The sequence below is a fragment of the Pongo pygmaeus genome, chromosome 9 (assembly GCF_028885625.2).
Source record: "Pongo pygmaeus isolate AG05252 chromosome 9, NHGRI_mPonPyg2-v2.0_pri, whole genome shotgun sequence".
NCBI classification, from domain to species: Eukaryota; Metazoa; Chordata; class Mammalia; order Primates; family Hominidae; genus Pongo; species Pongo pygmaeus.
Genome location: NC_072382.2, coordinates 37136051 through 37146461, shown reverse-complemented (window position 1 = coordinate 37146461; position 10411 = coordinate 37136051). Strand labels below are relative to the sequence as shown.

Here is a 10411-nt window from a genome sequence, read left to right as displayed (position 1 = left end):
GCCATAAGAGGCTTAGAATTGAGAGAAAGGTCTGGGGGCCTCTTGACGGGCCAAGTTCTGAGCTGTTTGTGGGAATCTCTGACCTAACTGCAGGTGGAAATATAAATATGGGCATTTAGAATACTGGCCCAACCTTTGGATGATTTCTGTCTCTGGGTCTCTCCAATTAATGGGATTGATGAGAACTGTAGAGCACTGAGGTCACCATGGCTCAATGAATAGCCCCCTGGCTTCGGAGTCAAACCGACCTGAATACGAACCCCAGCTTTGCTACTTACAGGTTGCATTTACCCTCAGTTTTCTCATCTTTCAAAGAAGAAAAATAGTAACTTCTTTAAAAGGTTATTGTAGGCTGGATGCAGTGGCTCACGCCTGTAATCACAGCACTTTGGGAGGCGGAGGCTAGTGGATCACTTGAGGCCAGGAGTTTGAGACTAGCCTGGCCAACATGGTGAAACTCTGTCTCTACAAAAAGAAATTTAAAAAATTTTGCTGGGTGTGGTGGCACACACCTGGAATTCCAGCTACCTGGGAGGCTGAGGCATGAGCATCACTTGAGTCTGGAAAGCAGAGGGGTGCAGTGAGCCAAGATTGCACCACTGCACTCAAGCCTGCGTGACACAGTGAGACCTTGTCTAAAAAAGAAAAATGTTATTGTGTTATTGTAAACATTGTATATGAACTTCTATTTAACATGTTTAGTTAAATGCCTGTGTAATTGTCCAATGTGCTCTTCTAGCTCACTGCACAGACAAAACTGATTCACTGAAATCATGGAATTGCAGTAAAGAACAAATCTAATTAATGTAGGTCAAATGGGAGGACTGGAGTTATTATTCAAATCAGTCTCCCTGAAAACTCAGAGGCTAGGGTTTTATGGATAATTTGGTGGGCAGGGGACTAGGGAATGGGTGCTGCTGATTGGTTGGGGAATGAAATAGTAAGATTGTGGAAAACTGTCCTCCTTCATTGAGTCTGCTTCTGGGTGTAGGCCACACGACCAGTTGAGTCATGAAGCATGTGTCCAAGTGGAGTCAGTTTGTTGCCAGAATGCAAAAGCCTGAAAAACATCTCAAAAGATCAAAAGATCAACTGTAGGCTCTACAATAGTGATATTGTCTATAGGAGCAATTGGGGAAGTCATAAATCTTTTGACCTCTGGACACATGACTCCAGAACTAGTAAGGGATTATAAAAACCATGGCTATACATTATCAGAATTCAGGTCCTCCCATAATCCTAATCTCATAGCATTTCATTTGTTTAGAAAGGCCATTTTCAGTCCCTGAGCAAGGAGGGGGTTAGTTTTAGGATAGGACTATTATCTTTGCTTCAGTTAAACTATAAACTAAATTCCTCCCATGGTTAGCTTGGCCTACACCTAAGAATGAGTGAGGACAGCCAGCCTGTGAGGCTAGAGGCAAGATGGAGTCAGCCATGCTAGATTTATCTCACTGTCATAACCTTTGCAAAGGCAGTTTCACCTGGGACATAGGAGGTACTCAATGAAAAAGAAGCTATTAATATTAATATTTTAAAAGTGAACTTAAGGAACTAATACTATGTACATATTAGTCATTAAAACAAAGTAATTCATTTACACTCACACAAATAAATCTTGTGATTATACATAGGTAATATGAAAAACTTTGTTTTGTTTCATAATACAAGGTATTACCAATAGATATAGTAATGTTAGCATTCCTTTGGAAAAACTGAAAGGATTTATAATTTTCCAAGAATCATTAGTATTTTTATTTAATATACATAATATAAAATTTAATTATTCATTCCATAACTTGGAAATATGCTTGCTTACCAATTACTGACAGATTTCAAAATATTTCTATATTCACAATATTCATTTACATAAATATTGATTTGGTACTTACAATGTCTACTGCTATGCTAAGTTTTGTCTTTGTCAAACATATTTTATAAAATCATAATCCTAGATGGATCCAACTTTTGGTCACCCACGTGCCTGAACCTCTGCTGTTAACAGGCAAAGTGTGGTAGGTACAGATCTATACCTACCACCTTCCTCTACCCACCAGCATCTGCACCCACCACCCCTCCCCACCCACCATTATCTATACCAACCACCCCTCCCAAACTACCAGCATCTGCACCCACCACACCGCCCACCCACCACCACGTACACTCACTACACCTTCCAGCCATCACCATCTGCACCCATCACTCCTTCCCATCCACAAGCATCTGCACCCACCACATTTCCCCACCTACCAGCATCTTCACTCACCACCTCTCCACCCACCAGCATCTGCACCCACAACCCCTCCTCACCCACCAGAGTCTGCATTCATCACACTTGCCCACTCGTTAGCATCTGCACCATCAAGCTCTGCCTTCTTGCCTAATACGGGATGAGCTCTCCATGGTTCTGCCTAAAGACAATGCTTCCACTCCTCTTCTATAACCCATTTCCTTTTACCTCTTCAAGTATACTTCAGAACTTCTCTCTCCTTCTGATACCAACTTTTTCCACTTTACTCCATCATTCCCATCACCACACAAACGTGTTTATTTCTCCCATCTTAAAGTTAAAAATCAAAAGAAAATTATCTGCAGCCAGGTACAGTGGCTCACGCCTGTAATCCCAACACTTTGGGAGGCCGAGGAGGGTTGGATGACTTGAGGTTAGGAGTTCAAGACCAGCCTGGCCAACATGGTGAAACCCCATCTCTACTAAAAATACAAAAATTAGCCGGGCATGGTGGCACATGCCTGTAGTCTCAGCTACTTGGAAGGCTGAGGCCAGAGAATGGCTGGAACCCACGAGGCGGAGGTTGCAGTGAGCTGAGATTGTGCCATTGCACTCCAGCTGGAGTGACAGAGTGAGACTCCATCTCAAAAATAAAAATAAAACAAAAGAAAATTATTTTTACCCAACATCTACATTACCCAAATACCCATTTCTTTGTTGATCTTTGTAAAAAAAAGCTCTTGGAAAAAGTTGTCTATATTCACTATGACTTATCTCCTCCAAATCACTTAAACACACACCAATCAGGTTTTTGTTTCCATCATTCCAAAGTAACTTTCATAGCCGAGGACAGTAGTGAACTTTACATCGCATATGCATTGTGAAGTTCTTGATCCTCATCTTACTTAACCTGTCAGCAGTATCTGACACAGGTGTCACTGGCTCCTCCCTGAGATGCTCTCTTTATTTGGCTTTTGGGACACCATATTCTCCCCATTCCTACTTTCCTCAGTGGCCCTCCTCAGTCTCCTTTGGAAAGAGGAAAAAGAAACTTCATTATCTCCTGGATGTAGTACAAACAACTCAAGCTCAGCATGTGCATACTGAACTCCATTTCCTTTTCCCAAACTTCAACATTTACAGCCATCCCTTTTCAGCTGACAGCAAGTTTATTCTTCCAGCTACTCAAACCAGAATCTTTAGAGCCATCCTGGACCCTTTTCCTCCCTTCACACTCAACATCTATCCATCAGAAAATTTTGTTGGTTCTACTTTCAAAATGAATCCAGAGTCAGAGCATGTCTCATTACCTCCAATAGCTACCACACTAGTCTGAACAAACATCATTTCTCACCTGGGTTATTGATAGCATCCTAATGGGACTTCCTGTTTCTTTGTTCCCCTACATTAGCAACACAGCTTAGGAATCCTTTTAGAACTAAATCGGATCATGTCATGTCACTCCTCTACTTAAAATCCTTCAATGGGTCCCATTACACAAAGAGTACAAACCAGAGCCCTTACATTGGTCTACAAGGTCCTACATTATTTGACTCCTGTTATCTCTCTGACATCATATTCTAATATTACTGCTGTTGTCCTTTTGCTCCAGTCACACTGTTTGATTAGTAAATATTTACTAAACAAAGCAATCCTAGTCTCCAAGGAGATCATAGTTTATTGGAGGAAACAAGAGCCTATAAATGGTTACACACAGAAGGTAGTAATTATGGTTCTCCCTCACCTCCCATCCTAAACTTTGACAGGTGAAACTCCCCTGGATGTTGAAGGCTGAGGAATTTGCCAGGGTTCAGGGTGGTGTTGGAGGAAGCAGGGAGGAGGCAAGGACATTTCAGGCAGAAAGAACATTACATGCAAAGATCTAAAGATATGAATCAGCAACATATTTATGGAAATACAAGTAAAGTAGAAAGTTCTTGCTAAAACATCAAAAAATAAAGATTTGTGATTAGGGGGCCAGAATGTGGGAGGGAAAGAGAGACACAGTTCACACTTTAGACAGGAGCCAGATCATGAAATGCTTTCTCTTTGTTTGTTTCTTCCTTCACAGCTTTTGATATGCTCCTGGAGCAATTAATTAACCATATTTTTAATGCATCTCCTGAACAGAGTCAAAGCAATACTTGGAAAGGACTCTGAATTTCCTGATTTAAACATACAAAAGAAAAATCTGTAGTCACAATTAATTTGAGAAGGTAAAGGAGTGGGTGTGCTACTGTATCAAATTTAATTTGTACAAAATCATCATCTCTGGTAACGTTATTTTTTCTAATCTACTGCGTTTAGACTACTTTAGTAAAGCTTGATCTCCCTGTCTATCTAAACACTGATTCACTTACAGCAAGCTTCAGGCTAGCATTGGTCATATTAATACCCAACAAATCCACAAGGTGTTAGTTGCACATGATTTTGTATAAAAGGTGAACTGAGATTTCACTCAGTCTACAGCTCTTGCCAGGCAAGGCAGCCGACCACAGGTGAGTCTTGGCATCTACAGTTTTCAAGTGGCGACAGCTACTTTTGAAATTACAGATTTGTCAGGACATGGAGGACAAAACTAGAGCTTTTCACTACTGTTGTGTAGGAAATTTATGCTTGTCAACCTGGCTTGTAAAATATGGTTAATATAATACAATCACTGTTAGCAAGTAACTGACTTTATAGATCAATATGCCTCTCTTCTGAAATGGTCTTATTTTAAACAAATGTGAGCAAAAGAAAATATTTAAGAGATTCTAAAAATGAAGACATAATTTTGTAGTATAGAATTCTCTTGGCCAGGAATGGTGGCTCATGCCTGTAATCCCAGCACTTTGGGAGGCCAAGGTCAGAGGATTGCTTGAGCCTGGAAGGTTGAAGATGCAGTGATTCATGATTATACCACTGCACTCCAGCCTGGGCAACAGAGCAAGACCCTGTCTCAAGAAAAGAAAAGAATTTTATTTTTCTTTTCAGACAAAAATAGACTTTAAAATAATAATGGAAGAACAAATATGATGATCACAATTATCAGAGTAATCACTTTACGACAGTCAGCAATAAGATTCTAATCTTTAAATATTCCTCTGCTTAAACCATTATATTGGAGTTTTGATCTATAATATATTCCCACCCTGACACAAAAATTGAGGAAGGACAAGAAAAGATGTTTGTTCCAAGAAACAAAGACGTAAGTAAAAAGGCATAAGGAAGGAAAAAAACTTTTGAAGCAAAATGTGATTGAGGAGGATGAGCAGACCAATTATTTTTGGTTTGGTCAGCTTACATAATGATTATCGTTCTTTGGTTTCTCAGTTTCTAGTGGGCTTCATTGTTTGCTTCCCAGACCAGGATGAAGACAGTCCAGTTTTTCTTCCTTTTCTGTTGCTGGAAAGCAATCTGCTGCAATAGCTGTGAGCTGACCAACATCACCATTGCAATAGAGAAAGAGGAATGTCGTTTCTGCATAAGCATCAACACCACTTGGTGTGCTGGCTACTGCTACACCAGGGTAGGTACCATGTTTTGCTGGAAGCGAGGGTGTTGAAGGTCTGTATTAGGCCGGTTTCATTAGTTTCTACTTTATCAATATTTTATGTATTCTAAGTAACAGCCATGAGTCCTTTAGCCAAGACTGCCTGTGTTGTGATTAGGGTTAATGACCATGATATCACTTAGATGTTTGGGCTTGGATTTGATTTGGGTAAATTTAGGAAAGCCTCAGGTTTAATCTGATCAATTTGGTAATAGTCCAACTTTACATTTACAGGAAAAAAGTATTTCTATGTTATGTTTTTACATATAGAGAGATAAACATGGAAACATCCATATATTTAATCATAAAGGACCTACAGTATTCTCATAAAGGCAATTTCTTTAACTGATGCTATATCTTTGACACAAAAATCATACCAAAATATGTCTCCAAGTCACATAAAAACACAGACAGCCCCTTAAAAAAATTGTCTTCCTGGCCCTACTAAATACAAATGCCAACAAATAGCCTGAGAACACAATCAATTCTTGCAGACTGTTAGAACAAAAATGAATCAGCAAACCCACTCCCTACGTTATAGCATTGAGAAAACCAAGACATAGAGGCATCAGTTGCTAGTCTGTGTTTGCAGTTTCCTTGCATTAATACAAGTAAAGAAATAGTTTCCATGGTGCTTTCTTTTTTCTCTGCAGCACCCCTAATTATCTATGCAGAATTTCATTCTGTAAACTAAAACTGAAAATGGCAACTTTTTAAATGAATGATACTTCATTTGATGGTAAATGAGTTTGATCAAACTCCATTTATTACACAATTTATTGCACCTTCTTGGGATATACATTTGGTAGGATGATATTCAAATAAACAGCAGCCCCAATTTCTTTATGCAGCATAAATAATTTTTCCACTGGAAAGTGCTGCTACAAATAATTTCTACCTGGATTAAAAATTCTTACATGTAAACTGCATATCCTTTGAAACTAGGAACGCTGCAAAGTATACAGCTTTTAAGGCAGAAAAATGTGCACAAGGAGTTGGAATATTTAAAATCTTATGTTAGCCTTAGCAAACATGTTAACTTAAGCATTAACATTTAAAATTATATATTTTTGACCTTTTGTAAATACATCAGGGCAGTGTGTTTTAAAATATTTTTTCTGAGACATTAGATATCTTTGTTTATGGTTTAAGTTGTCATTAATGTAGCTTTCAATTAAATATGAAAAGTCGACTTAAAATTCTGTCATGTTTTTCATCATTTTTCTATACTAAAATTCAAAGTTCCTTTATATTTTGAAAAATAATTAATATTTTGATATAGCCATAGGAAGTAAGAAAAGGAATTACTTGTATTTTCTGTAAGATTTCAAGAACAATTTAGAAATGTAAATAGCATATAGGTCATTTATGAGGTCACGTTTTAATGGGTAAATGTTAGAGCAAGCAGTATTCAATTTCTGTCTCATTTTGACTAAGCTAAATAGGAACTTCCACAATACCGTAACCTAACTCTCTTTTTAAACTCCTCAGGATCTGGTGTATAAGGACCCAGCCAGGCCCAACATCCAGAAAACATGTACCTTCAAGGAACTGGTATATGAAACAGTGAGAGTGCCCGGCTGTGCTCACCATGCAGATTCCTTGTATACATACCCAGTGGCCACCCAGTGTCACTGTGGCAAGTGTGACAGCGACAGCACTGACTGTACCGTGCGAGGCCTGGGGCCCAGCTACTGCTCCTTTGGTGAAATGAAAGAATAAAGATCAGTGGACATTTCCGGCCACATACCCTTGTCCTGAAGGACCAAGATATTCGAAAAGTATGTGTGTGTGCAATGTGCCCAGGGTACAAACCACTGGATCAGGGGATTCAGACTCTACTGATCCCTGGTCTACTGGCAGAGGGAACTCTGGGAATTGAGAGTGCTGGGGGCCAGGACTCCATCATGATTCAGCTCTATATTCCTAGGTCTGATTTCATAAGGTTTATTCAGTCTTAACTCACAGACTTGTGCATGGTTTCTTCTTTAAAAATCTTAGAAATCTTCTCAGGAAATGCCTCTCTCTTAGGGGGAAACATAAGCCTAGAAGGAGGAAGGAGTAATGGGAGTGAGTGAAAGAACTAACTGCAGCAGTCTTCTGGTAGACTCTTGGGCCCTCTAGAGCAAGGTCAGCATCTTCAGCATTGTAGCCTCAATGCCTAGCACTCTGCCTGGAACTTAGAAACACAACAATGGCTTCTTTAGATCAGAAAGGTCAAGGGTAGAAAATACTGGAAGAGGATGTTTGAGGTAAGCTGATGAGGCTGCCCCCAGCCACACCAGTCCCATGAAAGTAGTGGCATCAGTTCCACCTCGCCTCTTCTCCAGCACATGGAGTATTGAGACATGATGTATCTCTCTGAATTGTTCGGTACAGATAGGGAGTAACAGAGCTCAGGATTTCCAAGCTATTACTACCAAGCCTGTTAGTTAAGGGCAAAGGCAAGAAATTTTAATTTGGGGCTGTGGAAATTAGCCTGCCTCTATTCATTACTTAAACAAATTGATCAAATGCTACTAGGCTCCTGCAAAACTCCTTTTTGAGATAAAGAGAAAAAACCAAACTATCTCACCCTACCCTCCCTAGGATCCACTTCTTTGGAATGACAAAGGATTTGAAAGTAGGTTTGAAAGCAGTTTCAGCAATTTAATAAATATAATTAACTTGTCTACAAATATATTTGTATAAATAAATAGCTCCTTTAGAAAGAATTAGCCATGGGGGACAAGGGGAAACTGCTGTTTTCTAGGATCCTGTCTACATCAATCTTCTATTTTAGCCATCCATGTTCTCCCAAATTTGTGCTTTCTTTCAACAGGTTATATATTAAAACTATTTCATGAGTTGATTTCTTTTAAACGTGTTAACTGTCTTAATTATGCACTCAGTTTCACACTCATATTGTTTAACTAATTTATTTAAATCTTATTTTTTTAATAAAGATGCTAGCCACCAGAGTCATAGGTTTGGATTGTTTTATGTACAAACAGATGACGTAGATATTGTGTATTTTATCATATTAGTGGAATGAAATCTTAAAATATAATTCCCAGTGTTTCTATAAATATTACCTTTCCTTATCTTTGGAGATATTAAAAATAATTTTGTTGGATTTCTGAAGTGTTTTGTCACTTAAATTTCCTGTCATTTTTTGAAGATATTTTCTGATGTAATTGGGGAGAAAAAAAGCATAGAGAGAATCACAGAATGGGTGGAGACGCTAGAGTTTCTCTAGCTTACTTCTTGAACTTTTGAGATGGAAAAATTAAAGCCCAGTGATATTAAGTGACCCACCCAAGATCACTGTCCTAGTCCTTTTGGGCTGCTATGACAGAATACCTTAGACTGGGTAATTAATAAACAACAGAAATTTATTGCTCACAGTCTGTAGGCTGGGAAGTCCAAGATCAAGGTGCCAGCAGATTTCTTGTCTGGGGAGGGAGGGCCTGCTCTCTACCTCAACGCTGGTGACTTTTTGCTGCATCCTCATGTGGTGGAAACAGCGGAAAGATCCCTCAAGTCTCTTTTATAAGAGCACTAATCTCATACATAAGAGGTCCATTTTCATGATCTAATCACCTCCTAAGGCCCCACTTCTTAATACCACCACAATAAGGATCAGGGTTCATTACGAATCTTGGAGCAACATAAACGTTCAGACCACAGCAATCACAAAGACTTCGTGGCAGAGCCAGGATTATAATTCTAGCCTCCTTGCTCTTAACCCAGCTCTCCTTTGACTACTCCACTATAATAAGAAGTCATTTTGGTAAAGACTGAAGCAAAACTATAGATATTATTATAATAATCATCTCTGTACATTCTAATCTGGTATTGGGTGTGGCTTATAGCAATGCATTGAAATTAGGGCTATATTAACAATGTTGAATAAGATGCTTTAAATTATAGCCTTTTCCTTCTTCCTGTAGTTTTGCAGACCAAAATAATAAACCTCACATTAGAGAGAGTAGAGGGCAATGGCTTCAGATTTATGTTGTCTCAATCATCTTAAGCAGATGTGTCATCTCGAACAAGTTACTTAAATTCTCTGGACCTCAGTTTCCTCAACTGTATAATGGGGATAATAATATTTCCTGCTTTAGACGGTTGTGTTCATGATTAATGAAATAACAGATAAAAGGGCTTAGAACAGTACTTGGCACATAGTAATTCCTCAATAAATATTAGTTGATGGTTATCTCTTGAGAGAGACAATGCAGTAAAATGGTAAAGTCAGATTTAAGTTAAGGCCAACCCAGCTCATACTCTTTCTGGTCTGAGCAAACTAGTTAACCCCTTTGGGTCTCACTTTTCTCACTTTTAAAATAGAGTAAAAATGGTAACTATCTCACATAGTTGCTGTGCAGATTTAAAAATATAATGCAGTTAAAGGAGGCCATCAGAGCTATAATCCTGCTGGAGAGAGGCCCCTTTACCACTTAGTTCAAATAGCCAAGGTCAAAATGCTAGTAAAAAGCAGAAGTTTCTTCTTATGGCACTCCCATGCCAAATAGGAGTACACTCCTTTCTGAAGCAGCAACAAAAACCTGTGCACCCTCCAGGTGGAGGCCAAGAAAAGGTCCATCTCCATTGGCTGCCATTTTAGTTGAAGTCTGATAATCCCTTCTCAGCACTATGGTGGA

General features: G+C 39.0%; 1 protein-coding gene across 3 annotated transcripts; it reads left to right on the top strand.

Moving 5' to 3' along the window:
- The first annotated feature begins 4693 nt into the window (after nt 1-4693).
- FSHB (follicle stimulating hormone subunit beta) lies at nt 4694-8880 on the top strand. Of its 3 annotated transcripts, none has more exons than XM_054438590.1 (3): nt 4694-4728; nt 5577-5741; nt 7257-8880. In XM_054438590.1, the coding sequence occupies exons 2-3, from the start codon at nt 5583-5585 to the stop codon at nt 7485-7487; spliced, it is 390 nt and encodes a 129-aa protein (XP_054294565.1). In that variant the 5' UTR covers nt 4694-4728; nt 5577-5582; the 3' UTR covers nt 7488-8880. The 3 variants fall into 3 exon arrangements, with proteins under 3 accessions (XP_054294565.1, XP_054294566.1, XP_054294564.1); XM_054438591.1 differs by having other exon boundaries at nt 5546-5741; XM_054438589.1 differs by having other exon boundaries at nt 4694-4758.
- Nucleotides 8881-10411: the final 1531 nt, after the last annotated feature.

What these genes read in the sequence shown, in the direction of transcription:
- FSHB (XM_054438590.1), top strand. Translation starts at nt 5,583, where the DNA reads ATGAAGACAGTCCAGTTTTTCTTCCTTTTCTGTTGCTGGAAAGCAATC. An exon ending in CTGGCTACTGCTACACCAGG is followed by an intron (nt 5,742 to 7,256) that starts GTAGGTACCATG and finishes TAAACTCCTCAG; the next exon opens with GATCTGGTGTATAAGGACCC.